Source organism: Rhinoderma darwinii, chromosome 4 (assembly GCF_050947455.1).
Source record: "Rhinoderma darwinii isolate aRhiDar2 chromosome 4, aRhiDar2.hap1, whole genome shotgun sequence".
Taxonomy (NCBI): domain Eukaryota; kingdom Metazoa; phylum Chordata; class Amphibia; order Anura; family Rhinodermatidae; genus Rhinoderma; species Rhinoderma darwinii.
In genome coordinates this window covers 391,452,733-391,472,686 of record NC_134690.1, presented here as the reverse complement: position 1 = coordinate 391,472,686, position 19,954 = coordinate 391,452,733, and the positions used below count along the sequence as shown (strand labels likewise).

At 44.4% G+C, this 19,954-nt stretch overlaps 1 protein-coding gene across 1 annotated transcript in view; it reads left to right on the top strand.

Annotated features, from left to right (window-relative positions):
- The first annotated feature begins 3,679 nt into the window (after nt 1-3,679).
- The window catches only part of USH2A (usherin), a 593,484-nt gene continuing 577,209 nt past the window's right edge, over nt 3,680-19,954 (top strand). The window contains exons 1-2 of the mRNA XM_075863335.1: nt 3,680-4,176; nt 18,356-18,521. Coding sequence (XP_075719450.1) covers nt 3,680-4,176; nt 18,356-18,521 — 663 coding nt within the window. The remainder of the gene's footprint in view (nt 4,177-18,355; nt 18,522-19,954) is intronic.

Genomic DNA, 19,954 nt, shown 5'->3' with positions numbered 1-19,954 from the left:
CACTGGGGTCCCCGGCTAGAGTGTTTCCGGTGCTCTGTCCGGGGACTACATAATTTAAAGCCCCTGACACCACTGTCCATATACCGTATGTATGGCGTTATTCATATACTGTATTTATGGGGATTCCTCTAGGAGCGGAATCCCCAGCCAGAGAGTTGACGACGCTTTGGCCGGTGATTTCGGCATCTCAAAACCTGTAATGTCTGTCCGTATATGGACAGTGACGTCAGGGCCTCCTCCAGGAGCCGAATTCCTGTCTGGAGCATTGCGGATGCTATGGACGGTGATTTCGGCATCTCAAAGCTCCTAACATAATTGTCCATATATGAACAGCAACTTTAGGGGCTTCCCCGGGCTCAACGCTTAAACTAGTGCTGTGCCCAGGGAGTTCGGGTAACGTATCCCACTGTATGCCAGTACAGTGTGTTACGGCGGTGCCTTCTGTCAGAGGTAAAGGTTGGGACTCCTTCCGATGTATACTTCTGATGGAAGGCAAAAAAATAATGTAGAGGCAGTCTAGTATATAGCAGCTAAAACTTCCAAAGGCCTCTTTTGTACATGTAGGTAAACAACAATAGTTACACAGACAGAAGTACTAGACAACTAAAAACCAGCACATCATTACAATAAACTGTGGACCTTTTGGCACATACAACAAAAACAAAATCACTCCTTAGGCAGCTGTAGATGTATATTAGATTTAGTGCCGACTTTATTTAATCTTCATATTTTAAGACTTTTTGTTTTGCTCTGCTGGTTTCTGTAAATGCACATTTTCTTTCTCTCTGCTTAATGAGTTGGCGGGTCCTTCCTGGTATGATGTAAGAACTATGCTGTGTGCTATAGACCAATCAGATGTCTTTACTTGCTGCTCGCCCTTCCCTGTCACAGAGAGTAGCTGAATCTCCCTCCTCCCTGTCTTCGGTTTACTGTGTTAGGGTATGTGCACACGGCAGCGTCCGATACGGCTGAAATTACGGAGCTGTTTTCAGAAGAAAACAGCTCCGTAATTTCAGACGTAATTGCTCCTCCTCGCATTTTGCGAGGCGTCATTGACGGCCGTAATTTAGAGCTGTTCTTCATTGGATTCAATGAAAAACGGCTCAAATTACGTCCAAAGAAGTGTCCTGCATATAATGTATATAAGTGTCCTGCACTTCTTTGACGAGGCAGTCATTTTACGCGTCGTCGTTTGACAGCTGTCAAACGACAACGCGTAAATTACAGGTCGTCGGCACAGTACGTCGGCAAACCCATTCAAATGAATGGGCTGATGTTTGCCGACGTATTGGAGTCGTATTTTCAGGCGTAAATCGAGGCATAATACGCCTTATTTACGCCTGAAAATAGGCCGTACTCTAGACAGATTTTTATCGGCACTGTGGAGGTTTCTGAACATTTACACCGAGCCTGGAGGCTGGAAAGGGGAACTACTGATTTAGGCTTTGTTCACATCTTCGTCAGGGCTCTGTTCATGGGTTCCATCAGACCTTTCCCTCAGGGGAACCCATGAACGGAACCCTGACTGAAACAAACGGAAACCATAGGTTTCCGTTTGCATCACCATTGATTTCAGTGGTGACGGATCCGGTCTAAATGGTTTCCATTTGTCACCGTAGTTTAAGGGTTCCATCATTTTGACGGAAACAATACCGTAGTCGACTGCGCTATTCATTCCGTCAAAACTACGGAACCCTTAAACAACGGTGACAAACGGAAACCATGGTTTCCCTTTGTTTCAGTCAGGGTTCCCTTCATGGGTTCCCCTGACGGAAAGCTCAGACGAAACCCATGAACAGAGCCCTGACACAGATGTAAACGAAGCCTTATGCAAACAAAACTTTATAAAAATAGGTTTGGTTTTAGTGTGCCTGTACTTGGGGCGTATTTTCCGTGCTGAAATAGCGACGCAAAATCTACAACGTAAGACAGTACAAGCACAGTAAATAGGATTTCAACAGATCCCATTTACACGCTGCATAAACTTTTCACACATAAATTGACCTGCGGTGCAAAGTTTAAAATACACAGCATGTCAATCTATGTTGTGGAGTTTCCCTATGGATTTCACTCCCTTCAACGAGAGGGGTGAAATCCGCAACAAATTCCGCAACAAAATCTGCATGTGTAACGTGGATTTGCGGCACAATCCTGACCCCTGTGCTGTTATTCTAACATAATATATGTCATAGTAATTATACCACATATGCATATTTACCTTTAAGCTCTGCGCTCTGCAGATTATAAGATTAAAGTATTAAAACTTGCAAACCCTACAGATTGGGCTCGTTGACCCTCATTATTGTGTTTTTTAAGGGTGTATTCACCCGTTCAGGTTTTGCTCAGGTTTTTTTAATGCAGTTTTTGTAGCTTAAAGCATACCTAACTTATCAGGAGATTTTCAGAATTAGAGGTCATATGTGGGAACATGAGGAATAACACTATTTCTGGCTTTTATATGACTTGTATATGACATTTTTAGCAGCTTTTTCCTCTGTAGGTTCTATTACTAATTCTCAGTTTTCTCTTATCTATTGGGTGGAGCACTATACACTCCACACATAGCAGATGAGAATCCTGCTCTCCTATCTCTATCTATCACATATATATAGAAGCTGCAGCAGCATGAAGGACAATATACAGTAGTAATGAGCAGTGTAGCTGAGAATCCAGCACTGGGGTGACATAGAAATCTTATCAGAATTTCTATGTCACTGTGTCTCTCCCCCTGCTCACTCCTCCCCCCTCCATAGACCTACATTTAGTGTATCTGTTGCTGACTCTCACTGCTCCCTCCTCTTGCTCCAACCTCCCCTCTCCATAGACATGTATTGGCAGGCAGTGAAGAGTCACACCCCCACCTTCTGCAGCCCGTCAATTCTGCTCTGTAACCAGGGATTGCAAATGCTTGACAACAGGAGGTGGACAGCAAATCACGGGAAGGGAGACACATAGTGGCAGTAACTTTATACAGAATTTGCATGGATAAAAACTCAATTTTAACATTAGGTTTCAAGTTGTTTTATCTCAGGTATACTATTAGATTCTCATAAGTTGTTTGGACAGTTAGTGACCATTTAAACCAGATGTGGACCATAAAGCGAGAGAAAGTGTGAAGGACAGATACTACTTCTCTTATTTAAATTCACTACTGGTTTTGGCTTCATAAACTGCATAAAAAAAACCTGTTCAAAACCTGCATGTGTGAATACACCCTCTTTCCTTTTCAGAGTGCACGGCTTAGAGGGAACACTGTTTATATGTAGTGTTGGAAGTAAAGTTAGGCTTTAAAGGGGATGTACAGAAGAAAAAAAAATGGCCTATTTATTCCATAAACAGCGCCACACCTGTCCATGGGTTGTGTGTGGTATTGCATGTCAGCCCCATTCACTTCGATGGAGATGAGCTGCAATACCAACCACAACTCATGGACAGGTGCAACATTGTTTCTGGAAGAAACCCAGCTGTTTTTTTGATCCTCTACGACCCCTTTAATAGTCACATGTTGTAAAAATTGTAGACACTACTATGCATTTTTTTTTAAATGTCTTTGTATTGTTTTTTTCTTTTAGGTGATCGATGATGGATTATATAACACAGTAAAGCACCCATGCCTGTCCGCAAAACCATTCATGATGATAATTTATAATACAATTATTACAATATATTTAAAGATTTTATGAAAGTATCATTTTGTTACAAGATGCATTTTTTTCTTTTGATAAGAAAACTTGGCGCTTTTCTTCATATATTTGAAGCATTATTTTTTGGTCTTCCTTTGCTCAATGCACAAGGCCTTTTCCCTGAACTGGAGAATATAGCAGCCTATAAACCTATATATACAGATCCCCCTGATGCAACCTGCGGAATTCCAAAAAGAAGTGTTTTTTGTCAAAGTGATGTCAATTTGCAAAGTATCCAAACCTGCACTCAACGCCTATGTATCCAAGACTGCCCCTACGGAGTGGCTGCTCCCGGCTTCCGTCAGCTTCTTAAGGATGATCTTGGCATCTGTGTCAGAAAGGATAAGATGGACTTACGTCCTATGTCCAGTAACAATTCCAATAGCTTTATATTTTATGATCATAAAGACTGTTTTGTTGCTGCTTCTCCTTTAAGAATTGGGAGCTCATTCACACTAACAGTGTGGTTGAAACCTGAGCAGGATGGTGAAATGTAAGTACTAGGCATCTGTTACTTTCCTTATATACAAAAGAACCAATTCAGAGATAATAAGCAATAAAAAAAAAAAAACTCTTCAAACATCTACGGTAAAACTTCCTATAGAACTGATGTTTATTTCGTTTTAGACTTTTGATAAAATAGTAAAGTGGCGGCATTTCTTTGTAAAAGTTGTAATGTGACGCTCTCTAAGTTGATGCAGTTGGACAACAGCCCAAAAAAAGAGGTTATAGGAATGGTTTACATTATTTAGTGTTTTATCCACCTGACCTACAGTATACTGCATGACCAAATTACCCAAGATGCACTAAGACCTCGGAGCTTGTCTAAACTGCTCTCCGATTATAGAAGAAAACTGAACGGCATAATATATTATCTTTATAGCAGCCCGTTTAGTTTCAATATTGTACAATGTCTTAGGGTATGTTCACACGGCGGGGGTCCGTAACGGCTGAAATTACGGGGATGTTTCAGCCTGAAAACATCCCCGTAATTTCAGCCGTACCGGCATGTGCAGGCACTTGAACGCCGCGTCAATTACGGCCGTAATTAGCGCTGCTATTCATTGGAGTCAATGAATAACGGCTCCAATTACGGCCAAAGAAGTGACAGGTCACATCTTCTACGCGGGCGTCTATTTACGCGCCGTCATTTGACAGCGGCGCGTAAATATACGCCTCGTGTGAACAGACAAACGTCTGCCCATTGCTTTCAATGGGCAGATGTTTGTCAGCGCTATTGAGGCGCTATTTTCAGACGTAATTCGGGGCAAAAACGCCCGATTTACGTCCGTAAATAGGCCGTGTGAACATACCCTTAGGGTTAGTGCACACACAGTTTTTTGGTGCTGATTTTGACGCAGAAACCGCATCGGAATCAGCACCAAAAAATTGCCAGTGGCCCTCCATTGATTTCAATGGGAGGCAGAGGCGTTTTTTTTTCCCGGACGGCATGTCCTTTCCTGCTGCGGTTTCTGCCTGTGACTTTCCATTGTAAGCAATAAGAGGTTGCGCTCGTTTCTGAGCATTTTTCGCTGCCTTTTGTTCCCGTGGTCCATGCATTTGCTTTAATAGTTGCGGGCGAAAAACGCTGAGAAACACCATAGGAAAAAAAAAAAGTGCAGGCAGTTCAAGATCTACCTCAAAAATCCTGAAGGAATTCTGAGGCATATTTTTTCTGCCTGCAAAAAACTGTGTGAACAGGGCCTTATAGTCATTTTTACAATTATTATTATTATTCTTATTCTGATGTTGCATTATCCAGCTTGTCATCCAGCTTTCCAAGGACCCTGACTGACATACTAATAAACATTTTTATACAGTTACATTCCTTATATGCATCCTCTTTTTTCCTCAGTCTCACTAGTTATGATGGTTCTGTAGTTCTGGCATTCTATTAATGAACCAGGAAGCTCTGTATGAACACTGGATATAAGTTCCTTTCAGATAGGGTGAGGCATTATTGCTTAAAGTGTAGCTAAACGTTCAACAAACTTCTGACATGTCATAGTGACATGTCAGAAGTTTGGATTGTTGGGGGTCCGAGCACTGAGACCCCCTCCAATCGCTAGAACGAAGCAGCTGAAGCGCTCGTGTGAGCGCTCCGCCGCTTCGTGTCTGTTCGGCCTTTTAGGGAAAGCCGATGTATCGGAGTACGGGCTCATAGACTTTCTAGTGACTCCGTACACCGATACATTTATTTCCGGAAATAGCCGAACAGACACGAAGCGGCGGAGCGCTCGCACGCTTCAGCTGCTTCGTTCTAGCGATTGGTGGGGGTCTCCGTGCTCGGACCCCCACCAATCCAAACTTCTGACATGTCATAGTTTGTCGAACGTTTAGCTACACTTTAAGGATAAAGAAAAAGGCTATTTCAAGAGGTCTTCTTACATTGTGGGTCTTGCTATAGCTCAAATGAACAACATGCAGCCCAGGGTTTAAGTCTCGTCCCCTCGAAGCTGCAGTTCCCTTCTACTTCTAGTTACTTAGTAGCCTCTTAGCCTGGGGGTTATCCAGATGTAATTTCCCTTTTCTGTGCCAGAGATCGACACATAATAACTCCCAGCAGAAATGTTTTGTATCACTTCTGCCTAGAAAGATAAGCTGAGACTATGTAGTGCTGCTCATTTCAGCGTGTTTTATTTTACAAATATGATTTACAGACATATTATTACATTTACATTAATATATATTATTTAGCAATACTAGGAAATTCATATTATTATTATTATTATTATTAATAATAATAAATAATAGGTCAGGATTTAAAAAAAGTTCCCTTAAATAATGTCCTTATGGGTTGTCATATCCCAGATAACCCCTTTAATACGAAAAATACCATGGTGATCAAGTGATCGTCACACTACGGCTTCCAGGGCTCCAGGTAAACAGGGAAGTTACGTTCAGTTGCTCATTTCCCCTGCAGCGGCCACTTCAGGGCAAATGTAGTATTACATGTGGCCATTCAAATGAAAGAGGGACCTATGTGCAAACCTCTAAAAGGTTAAAGAAAACCCATCACTAAAAAAAATTACAAATTACTTCTGACATTTCTTTTAACTATCCACTTTAAAAAGCCTCCTTAAAAAATATTATCTGTAATTTAGATATTTCATTTTTCTTGCCTGTCCCGGTATACGGCTTTCTTTTAATAATTAGTTGATTATTCACATATACCGAGAGAATATCTAATGTCCTAATTGGCGGAATAATGAAAACCTATTTGTCTCTAAAATCTTGCTCCCAACAGAGCGACCGCCGCTGAAATATCCTTTGAATATATCCACATGTGTGTTAAGATATAATGTGCAATAATGTCTTTGAATTTCCACTACTCACCTGAGGCAACTCTTAAAAATAGCTGCTATCATTAGATACACAATGCATATAATCTTAGAGGAATTCCAGCCCATGGCATCGAATTAACATGAATAGTGTTATTCAGCTTTGTTTAGCACGGCTTGCATAGTAACTAATGAGGCAGGAGTTTAAAGATGAACACCAGACAATGGGCAAAGAGCATTCCTCATCATTGTTCCTGCCGCCTGCTTGTGCAAGCAATCCTACCTCTCCATGTAACAAAAAGGTACCACACAGTATAACATGCAGCAAAAGTAATGATGAACGGTAGCCTCAAGGTATATGTATCGAAAAAACAATGGGGCAAGTAGCTGTAAAATTTAAATCCTATAAAGAGGGAATGATAAATGAGACTTCAGTTCTTAGACTTCCTTAGCTGAAACTTACTTCATTTTCTATAGGCTGTGGCTACAAATCTAATGACCCCGTTGGCACTAGGACCAAATCTGACCCTCCAATTGTTCTTGGTAGACTTTAGCACTGTAATGAAAATCATAGAAACTCAGTTGCTGAATTCGCCTTACAATTGAAAAACAAAATTCCACTTGTTTTTAAAAGCTTGCAGTAATAAAAATGTGGTGTGAAGGCCCTCCCCCAAGTAAGCACAGTCTCCGCCCCTGAGTAAGGCTATGCTCGCACGGCAAACAAAAGATGGCTATAAAATACAGAGCTGTTTTTCAGCCGTTTTTTAAGCAACTTGCGTTTATTGCGACGTTTTTTACGGCCTTTTTCGAGCTGTTTTTCTATTGAATCAATGAAAAACGGCTTAAAAAAACGTCTCAAGAAGTGACATGCACTTATTTTTAGGAGGGGTCTTTTTACGCGGTCGTTTTTAAAAACAACCGCGTAAAAAACGCCCCGTGGGAACGGAACGCTGTTTTTCCCATTCAAATCAATGGGCAGATGTTTAGAGGTGTTCAGCACTTGTATTTTTAGCCATTTTTCGGGGCGTTTACAGTGTGAACATACCCTAAGAGGTTATAAACATAATAGATACAGACCTAAAGATCAAATGGGGCTCATAGTAGATGTCAATAACATTTGCCCACGTGGTAGTGACTGCCTGGGCTTAAAAAGATTTAATTTCGCTTATTCAGGTCTGGCCTAAAAAACTAATCAAGAGATGTGCTTTAGGGGAACTACTGCTGAAAATCTTCTGTTGATTATAACACCTTTCTAACTAAATTGGCCGAGAGGCACTTTGATGTCTTCATAAAAGGGGCAGGGTTTAGCATACTCGGTCACCTACTGCAGACAGAGTGGTGGGGGAGGGCTCTTACTGTTGACGGTTGCCTTACAGTCAGAGAAGGAAAAATAGCTGATGTCCTGAAATACATAAATAGGAGAAATCTTTATATATTTCTCAGTTTATATTGCAGGATAGGATCTAAAGGAAAAAGTATGCTAGCGAAGAACTGGGATTTTTCTTTTGTAGATTTTTCGACATTTAGATTTCTTTAAAATTTTAGCTTAACCTATATGCAGTATGAGAGAAATAATCTCTCAGGAACTTTCTGAATATAGTTATATAGTTACATAGGTTGAAAAAAAGAAACCGGTCCATCAAGTCCAACCTTTCCCAATAAATTACCCATCATTCATTGTTTGATATTTGTTAGAAAATAATCATCTAGACTTTTTTTTAAATGATGACATAGTATCATCCAGTACTACCTCTTGGGGTAGGGCATTTCATAGTTTGACTACTCTAACTGTAAAGAACCCTTTCCTATATTGATATCTGAAACGTCTTTCTTCCACACGCAATTCATGTCCTTTGTAGAGTCATTGGAAAGGACAGATTAGGTGCTATTTCTTTGTATTGACCACACATACATTTATACATGTTAATAAGATCACCTCAAAGGCCCCATGCACACGACCATAAATGCCTCCGTAATTACGGCCCCATTTAGTTCTATTGACCAGACATCTTTCCGTATCGCTACGGATGGGTGTCCGTGCCGTAGAACAGTGCCTGGAATTATGGAGCATGTCTGTTTTTTCATGTTTTACGGGCCCTGCTCCCATACTTTATATGGGAACATGGCCCGAATATGTGGCCGTGCCCTCAATCGTGTGCCGTGATTACGGGCACGGCCGTGTGCATGGGGCCTAAGACGTCTTTTTTCCCAAGCTTATCAAACTTCTTCTTTTGTCAATGCTGGCAAGCTGAACACAGGTTATACTCTACCTAAGGGGTGCAGGTCATCACACAGGATGTCAATAAACCCACAGGGAATTTCTAGTCCCGACAGATTCTCTGCTTCATTATTTAATTTCTCTAAATTATAAAGATCCCTACTTGGACTCCCCCTCTCCAGAAGAGCTCCATTGTTTGCAAACAAGAGGGTGGTGAATTGGTCAAAGGGTCATGGAAAAGGTTTGAGAGGGAAATAAACACCTGTCCCTTCTATCCTGTGTGGTAAAACTTGGCACCATGACGGAGGCCTGGTGTAATCTCTGCTATGGGCTCTTCTCTTCTATGTACACTACTTCATGGAGAACATCACATTGATTCTTTGATCACCACTGACTTTACAGAATATAAGGCCTCTTTATGGAGCTCAACTCCCTTTACACTGTTCAGGGATTTGTTGCATATTTGGACTATTTTGCCTATCCGTAATGCCTAACCTGTTGTAATAGTTTGTCACATTGTACGTCAGCAGTAAATGTAGGCATTATACATCAGCATTGTACATAAGTATTAAATGTTAGTATTGTACCTGATTCTTATACTTGTAATGTACATGAGCATTATACGTGAGAATAATACATGAGCATTATATATGAGTATTGTATGTGAGCATTATACATGAGCATTATAAGTCAGCATTATATGTGAGTACTGTATGTGAGCATTATACGTTAGAATTATATGTGAGCATTACACATGAGCATTGTCCGGGAGCAGTGTCATGAGCATTGTCATGAGTATTGTACGTGAGCATCGTGGTGAGCATTGTACGCGAGCATTGTACGCGAGCATCATCCGTGAGCATCGTATGGGAGCATTGTCAAGTATTGTACAGGAGCATTGTACAGGAGCATCATACGGGAGCATCGTACGTGAGCATTGTACGGGAGCACTGTATGGGAGCATTGTACGGGCACATTGTCAAGTATTGTACGGGAGCATTGTACAGGAGCATCGTACAGGAGCATTTTAGTGAGCATCGTACAGGAACATTGTACGTGAGCATTGTACGGGAGCATTGTACAGTATTGTACGTGAGCATTGTACGGGAGCATTGTACGGGAGCACTGTACGGGAGCACTGTACGGGCGCATTGTATGGGATAATTGTCGGGAGCACTGTACGGGAGCACTGTACGGGAGCATTGTCATAAGTATTGTACGGGAGCATTGTACGGGAGCATCGTACGGGAGCATTGTAGTGAGCATCGTACGGGAACATTGTACGGGAGCACTGTACGGGCGCATTGTATGGGATAATTGTCGTGAGCATTGTACGGGAGCATTGTACGGGAGCATTGTCATAAGTATTGTACGGGAGCATTGTACGGGAGCATCGTACGGGAGCATTGTAGTGAGCATCGTACGGGAACATTGTACGTGAGCATTGTACGGGAGCATTGTACGGGAGCATTGTACGGGAGCATTATACGGAAGCATTGTAGTGAGCATCATAGGGGAGCATTGTACGGGAGCAGTATTGGGGAGTATTGTACTGGAACACTGTACGGGCGCATTGTACAGGAGCATTGTCATGAGCACTGTACGGGAGCATTGTACGGGAGCATTGTAGAGGAGCATTGTAGTGAGCATCATAGGGGGCATTGTATGTGAGCATTGTACAGGAGCTTTATATGGGAGCACTGTACGGGAGCATTATATGGGAGCATTGTAGTGAGCATCATACGGGAGCATTGTAAGGGAGCATTGTCATAAGTATTGTACGGGAGCATTGTACGGGAGCATTGTAGTGAGCATCGTACGGGAGCATCGTACGTGAGCATCTTACGTGAGCATCGTACGTGAGCATTGTACGTGAGCATTGTCATGAGCATTGTACGGGACCACTGTACGGGCGCATTGTACAGGAGCATTGTCATGAGCATTGTCAAGTATTGTATGGGAGCACTGTACGGGAGCACTGTATGGGTGCATTGTACGGGAGCATTGTACGGGAGCATTGTATGGGAGCATTGTACGGGAGCATTGTAATGAGCATCATAGGGGGGCATTGTATGGGAGCATTATACAGGAGCATTGTATTGAGCATCATAGGGGAGCATCGTACGGGAGCATTCTACGGGAGCATTGTACGGGAGTATTGTACAGGAGCAATGTACGAGCGCATTGTACGGGAGCATTGTCATGAGCACTGTATAGGCGCATTGTACGGGAGCATTGTCATGAGCATGGTACGGGAGCATTTTACAGGAGCATTGTAGTGAGCATCATAGGGGGCATTGCACGTGAGCATTGTACCTGAGCATTGTACGGGAGCATTATATGGGAGAATTATATGGGAGAATTGTACAGGAGCATTGTACGGTAGCATTATATGGGAGCATTGTACAGGAGCATTGTAGTGAGCATCATAGGGGAGCATTGTACGGGAGCATTGTACGGAAGCATTGTACGTGAGCATTGTCAAGTATTGTACGGGAGCATCGTACGTGAGCATTGTCATGACTCATGAGCATTGTACGGGAGCATTGTACGGGAGCATTATACAGGAGCAATGTACGAGCGCATTGTATGGGAGCATTGTCCTGAGCACTGTATGGGAGCATTGTCATGAGCATGGTACGGGAGCATTGTACAGGAGCATTGTAGTGAGCATCATAGGGGGCATTGCACGTGAGCATTGTACCTGAGCATTGTACGGGAGCATTGTACGGGAGCATTGTACGGGAGCACTGTACGGGAGCACTGTACGGGAGCATTGTACGGGAGATTTATATGGGAGCATTGTACAGGAGCATTGTACGGGAGCATTATATGGGAGCATTGTACAGGAGCATTGTAGTGAGCATCATACGGGAGCACTGTACGGGAGCATTGTAAGGGAGCATTGTCATAAGTATTGTACGGGAGCATTGTAGTGAGCATCGTACGGGAGCATCGTACGGTAGCATCTTACGTGAGCATCGTACGTGAGCATTGTCAGGAGCATTGTACGGGAGCACTGTACGGGCGCATTGTACGGGCGCATTGTACGGGAGCATTGTCATGAGCATTGTCAAGTATTGTATGGGAGCACTGTACGGGAGCATTGTACGTGAGCACTGTACGGGTGCATTGTACGGGAGCATTGTCGGGAGCATTGTATGGGAGCATTGTACAGGAGCATTGTACAGGAACATTGTAATGAGCATCATAGGGGGGCATTGTATGTGAGCATTCTACGTGAGCATTGTATGGGAGCATTGTATTGAGCATCATAGGGGAGCATCGTACAGGAGCATTCTACGGGAGTATTGTACAGGAGCAATGTACGAGCGCATTGTACGGTAGCATTGTCCTGAGCACTGTATGGGAGCATTGTACGGGAGCATTGTCATGAGCATGGTACAGGAGCATTGTAGTGAGCATCATAGGGAGCATTGCACGTGGGCATTGTACCTGAGCATTGTACGGGAGCATTATATGGGAGAATTATATGGGAGCATTGTACAGGAGCATTGTACGGTAGCATTATATGGGAGCATTGTACAGGAGCATTGTAGTGAGCATCATAGGGGAGCATTGTACGGGAGCATTGTACGGAAGCATTGTACGTGAGCATTGTCAAGTATTGTACGGGAGCATCGTACGTGAGCATTGTCATGACTCATGAGCATTGTACGGGAGCATTGTACGGGAGCATTATATGGGAGCAGGGGCGTAGCTAAAGGCTCATGGGCCCCGATGCAAAAATTCTTACTGGGCCCCCCCCCCCCGCAAACTTCTCATGGCCGACGGTCCGCAGCTTTCAGCTGCATCGCTGGGTCTCCTAAGTGACCCAACAATGCAGCACTAACAGCCGGGGGCGTCACTAAGGCTGGGTTCACACACCCTATTTACGGACGTAATTCGGGCGTTTTAGCATTGAATTACGTCCGAAAATGCGGCTCAATAGCATAGGCAAACATCTGCCCATTCATTTGAATGGGTCTTACGATGTTCTGTGCCGACGGTCATTTTTTTTTACGCGCCGCTGTCAAAAGGCGGAGCGTAAAAAAGACGCCCGCGTCAAAGAAGTGCCTGTCACTTCTTCAGACGTAAATGGAGCCGTTTTCCATGGACTCCATAGAAAAACAGCTCCAATTACGTCCGTAATGGACGCAGCGAAAGACGCCTGCACATGCCATTACGGCTGAAATTACGGTGCTGTTTTCTCCTGAAAACAGCACCGTAATTTCAGCCGTAACAGACGCTGCCGTGTGAACATACCCTCAGGGCTTAAAATGTCAGGGAAATAGCCCCAATACATATGTGTCCGCCCAAAAAAAAGTGTGTATATGAGACAGCATAGCATATCTATAGCACTACGACCCTATAAACTATGGATAGGATTAGATACAGTGGCTCAGCAGACAGTATCACACATGATAGGATTAGATACAGTGGCTCAGAAGGCAGTATCACACATAATAGGATTAGATACAGTGGCCCAGCAGACAGTATCACACATGATAGGATTAGATACAGTGGCTCAGCAGACAGTATCACACATGAGAGGATTAGATACAGTGGCTCAGCAGACAGTATCACACATGATAGGATTAGATACAGTGGCTCAGCAGACAGTACCACACATGATAGGATTAGATACAGTGGCTCAGCAGACAGTACCACACATGATAGGATTAGATACAGTGGCTCAGAAGGCAGTATCACACATGATAGGATTAGATACAGTGGCCCAGCAGACAGTATCACACAAGATACGATTAGATATAGGGCCCAGCAGACAGTATCACACATGATTGGATTAGATACAGTGGCCCAGCAGACAGTATCACACAAGATACGATTAGATATAGGCCCCAGCAGACAGTATCACACATAATTGGATTAGATACACAGCTCAGCAGACAGTATCACACATGATTGGATTAGATACAGGGCTCAGCTCGCTGACATTGCGGCTCCAGCCCTGGACCCAGGATAGGTAAGAATAATAATTTTGCTTTTTTTTATGTGTTACTGATTATTTTTGTGTGTTTGTGTTTTTTTTACAGGTTCGGTTGTTGGACTTCGGATTCGAGGACTTAAATTACGGCGTTTTTTTTATTCTCAATAAAATGGTTAATGAGGGTTGTGTTTTTTTATTTCAATAAAATATTTTTTCTATGCGCTTGTATCTTTTTAAACTTTATTATCACCGCCTTAGTAATGGCCGCTGGCTGATTGACAAGCTCCATTACTAAGGCGGGGCTTAATGTTAGCAGGTGCAGAGGCTCACACTAACCCCCATTATTACCCCGGTACCCACCGCCACCAGGAGTACTGGGAAGAGCCGGGTACAAACCAGTAGCCGACCATCTGTAGTGACGGGCAGGCACCGGGGTGGCCGCAGGCTGGTAGTATTAGGCTGGGGAAGGCCAAAAACAGTGGCCCTTCCCACCCTTGTAATGCTGCCTGCTGCTGCTGTGTTGTATCTGGCTGGTTATTAAAATTGGGGGGGAACCCCACATCGTTCTTTCCAATTTTTTTTTTAAATAACGTGGGTTCCCCCCCATTTTTCATAACCAGCCAGATACAATAAAGCAGCAGCAGGCAGCATTACCAGGGTAGGAAGGGCCACTGTTTTTAGCCTTTCCCCTCCTGATAATACCAGCCTGCGGCCACCCCAGGGGCCGACCATCACTACAGATGGTCAGGTACTGGATCGTACCCGGCCCTTCCCAGCACCCCTGGTGGCAGTGGGTACCGGGGTAATAAAGGGGGTTAGTGATAGCCTCTGCACCGGCTAACACTAAGCCCCGCCTTAGCAATGGATACTGTCAATCAGCCGGCGGCCATTACTAAGGCGGTAGTAATATAGTTTTAAAAAAAACACAAAGACATAGAAAAAATATTTTATTGAAATAAAAAACCCCCACACAGCCCTCATTAACCATTTTATTAATAAAAAAAAAAGCCGTCATCGAAGTAGTCCTGGAATCCGCCGTAGTCCAACGACCGAACCTGTAAGAAAACACACACAAAATGATTAGTAACACGTGTGTTAGGCTTAGATACAGGGCCCATGTGTGATACTGTCTGTGGGACCCTGTATCTAAGCCTACCACAACGTAGGCTTAGATTCAGGGTCCAGCAGACAGTAATCTTATACAGTATAAGATTACTGTGTGCTGGGGCCCTGTATCTAAACCTACAGTGTGGTAGGCTTACATACAGGGCCCATCAGACAGGATCATGCATGGGCCATGTATCTAAGCCTACCATGTGATTGGCTTATATACAGGGCCCATCAGACAGGATCACACATGGGCCATGTATCTAAGCCTACCATGTGATTGGCTTAGATACAGGGCCCAGCAGACAGGATCACGCATGGGCCATGTATCTAAGCCTACCATGTGATTGGCTTAGATACAGGGCCCAGCAGACAGGATCACACAATCTGTGATCCTGTCTCATGGGCCCCCTAAGCCTGCTACATCGTAGGCTTAGGGGTTGTACAGTCCCTAAACATTGATGGCCTATCCTCAGGATAGGCCATCAATAGCTGATGTGTCTCCCGGGACCCGCCAATCAGCTGTTTTGAAGGAGCCGCAGCACTCGTACGAGAGCTGCTTCCCCTTCATTTCACTACTCGCCCACACTGTGAATCGCCAACACGGATTCACAGTGTGACCGGAATGAAGTGACAGGAATGAAGGGGAGCAGCTCTCGTACGAGTGCTGCGGCCCCTTCAAAACAGCTGATTGGCGGGTCCCGGGAGTCGGACCCCGCCAGTCAGGGCTAACCTTACCTTCCTCTTCGGCCGCGGCGGGAGTTCTGTCGTCTCGATGCTGTGCGCGGCGCATAGCGTGGTGACGTCATGCGCTGCGCACAGCGCTTTACGTCAGGACCTCCGCTGCCATCCGGAACCAGGAAGTAAGTAAAGTATGTTACTATAGTAACAGGGGCCCACGGCCCGAGTTACTATAGTAACTTTTGATTGATGTAGTGCGGGGGACAGTGGGCCCCCCTGGCTTCGGGGCCCGGTCGCAATTGCGATTGCTGCGACCCCTATAGCTACGCCAGTGTATGGGAGCATTGTACGGGAGCATTATAAGGGGTGCATTATACGGGAGCATTGTACAGGAGCATTTTACGGTAGCATTGTACAGGAGCATTGTAGTGAGCATCATAGGGGAGCATTGTACGGGAGCATTGTACGGGAGCACTGTACAGGCGCATTGTACGGCAGCATTGTCATGAGCATTGTATGGGAGAATTGTACGGGAGCATTGTCATAAGTATTGTACGGGAGCATTGTATGGGAGCATTGTCATGAGCATTGTACGGGAGCATTGTACAGGAGCATTGTAATGAGCATCATAGGGGGCATTGTACATGAGCATTGTACGTGAGCATTGTATGGGAGCATTATATAGGAGCATTGTACGGGAGCATTGTAGTGAGCATTGTACGGGAGCACTGTACGGGCGCATTGTATGGGAGCATTGTCATGAGCACTGTATAGGGGCATTGTCAAGAGCATTGTACGGGGGCATCATAGGGGGGCATTGTACGGGAGTATTGTACGGGAGCACTGTACGGGCGCATTGTCATGAACACTGTATGGGAGCATTGTACGGGAGCATTGTCATGAGCATTGTACGGGAGCATTGTACGGGAGCATTGTACGGGAGCATCATAGGGGGGCATTGTACGAGAGCATTGTACGGGAGCATTGTACGGGAGCATTGTAGTGAGCATCGTACGGGAGCATTGTACGGGAGCATCGTACGGGAGCACTGTACGGGAGCACTGTACGGGAGCATTGTAGGGGAGCATCGTACGGGAGCATTGTACGGGAGCACTGTACGGGAGCATTGTACGGGAGCACTTTACGGGAGCATTGTACGGGAGCACTGTACGGGAGCACTGTACGGGAGCATTGTGGTGAGCATTGTACGGGAGCATTGTACGGGAGCATTGTACGGGAGCACTGTACGGGAGCATTGTACGGGAGCACTGTACGGGAGCATTGCACGGGAGCATTGTACGGGAGCATTGTGGGGAGCATTGTACGGGAACACTGTACGGGAGCATTGTACGGGAGCACTGTACGGGAGCACTGTACGGGAGCACTGTACGGGAGCATTGTACGGGAGCACTGTACGGGAGCACTGTACGGGAGCATTGTACGAGAGCATTGTGGGGAGCATTGTATGGGAGCACTGTACGGGAGCATTGTATGGGAGCATTGTACGGGAGCATTGTGGTGAGCATTGTACGGGAGCATTGTATGGGAGCATTGTGGTGAGCATTGTACGGGAGCACTGTATGGGAGCATTGTACGGGAGCATTGTGGTGAGCATTGTACGGGAGCATTGTGGTGAGCACTGTACGGGAGCACTGTACGGGAGCACTGTACGGGAGCACTGTACGGGAGCATTGTACGGGAGCATTGTATGGGAGCATTGTACGGGAGCACTGTATGGGAGCATTGTACGGGAGCATTGTGGTGAGCATTGTACGGGAGCATTGTGGGGAGCATTGTACGGGAGCACTGTACGGGAGCATTGCATGGGAGCATTGTACGGGAGCATTGTGGGGAGCATTGTACGGGAGCATTGTACGGGAGCATTGTATGGGAGCATTGTGGTGAGCATTGTACGGGAGCACTGTATGGGAGCATTGTACGGGAGCATTGTGGTGAGCATTGTACGGGAGCATTGTACGGGAGCATTGTGGTGAGCATTGTACGGGAGCATTGTACGGGAGCATTGTGGTGAGCATTGTACGGGAGCATTGTGGTGAGCATTGTACGGGAGCATTGTACGGGAGCATTGTACGGGAGAACTGTACGGGAGCATTGTACGGGAGCATTGTACGGGAGCATTGTACGGGAGCATTGTACGGGAGCACTGTACGGGAGCATTGTACGGGAGCATTGTACGGGAGCATTGTACGGGAGCATTGTACGGGAGCATTGTACAGGAGCATTGTACGGGAGCATTGTACGGGAGCATTGTACGGGAGCACTGTACGGGAGCATTGTACGGGAGCATTGTACGGGAGCATTGTACGGGAGCATTGTACAGGAGCATTGGCTTAGTCTACTTTTTCTTACATTATATTCTCAGAATATGTTTACTTGAAGACGATTTTGATCTTTTTTCTATTTACTTCTCAAGGTGTGTGATAGAAAAGTCTGCTGATGGGCAGATTGTGTTCAAACTCACAATCTCCGAGAAAGAGACCGTGTTTTATTATCGCACAGTAAATGGTTTGCAGCCTCCTATAAAAGTAATGACACTGGGGAGATTTCCTGTGAAGAAATGGATTCATCTTAGTGTGCAGGTGAGTAAAAATACATAACATTTGGTTAAACATGAAAAGTGTTTTAAACTGATGTGTGAAGAGGAGCTCCTGAGCTGAAGCAACAAGATCCTCCAATGTGTGTGTATGGAGTGTATTCCGGGTTAGATACTATGTACTGTATGTAGCTAATATTCTTGTTCTCTCAATATATACAGTAAAATGCCTTTAATCCGGTAAGAATGGGACTTGATGGGAACCGGATTATAAAACATTCTGGATTATTGAACTGATATATAATATATGAAACACATGTAAGACCAATTTTACGTGGCAGTAATATGAGCACATTTTAGCATCCGTATTATGGCCGCAACAGACTACCCATGTTTCTGATGAACTGACCTTAGATCACCCTAGGGCTCCGATAATCCAGAATATTTGATAATAATTGTTCATTTCGGTTTAATTCTGTCTGCATCTGATTTTGTGAGATTATAGATTCATTTATATTTCTATGGCAAAAACAAATATTGGACTATTAGAAATTACAGACTATTGGAGATTGGAGTAAAGCCCACCTATTCGGCAATAAAAAAAAATCATAATCTCTCCTTAGGCAATTCCAGATGTATTAGATACAGTGCTTTGTGTTAAGTCTAACGTTTATATTTTGCGTCTTTTTTTCCCCGTATAAATGCAAGTGGGCGGGCTCTTCCGGCTGTGATGTAAGAGCTGTGCTGTGCTGTCTTTGAGCCAATTAGATTCTTTACTTCATCTCCTCTTCCCCACTCACAGCATGCAATGTTGCACATACAGTGGGAGAGTTGCTGCAGCTGCATCCCCCTCTTTCCCCACTTCCCTATCTTATATTTACTCTTTTACACTAGACAGATTTTTTGAGAGTGGGGAGTTTCTAAACTTTTACATAGAGCCTGCAGGCAGGGGAATGAGAACAATAGGCTGACGGAAGGTGAGGATGATGTCCCATTCCCCTATTAGAATACAATACAACGTTTTATGTACTATTGAGTTATGCAAAAATATTTTAGGAGTAGGCATTTAGGGAATCTATATCTATTTTACTTGCTCTATTGTGCACAGTGATAACTTACCGAGTTAAAATCAGTCAATACGTCTACAGACAGTCCCGAGCAAACACTAATTATAGTCCAATAATGTTGACAACCCTTAAAATTTGTGGATTCAACCATTTCAGCTACGTTTATGTCAGCATAAAAAAATCCAGCATACAGTCATGTAATCTCCATGGACAAAATAATGGGTCATGTTCAAGAGCTTTATGACTTTTCACATGAAGAACTTGACTGAACTGCATAGGCAAGGGAATACATATCATAGAAGCAGAGAAGCAGACTATGCAACTACTATGTGGCCCTTGGAAAGAGAGGGTTGGTCTTATTACTTTTGCTACTAGGTGGCAAGAACATGACCCTCCCCAGAGGAACTGTATT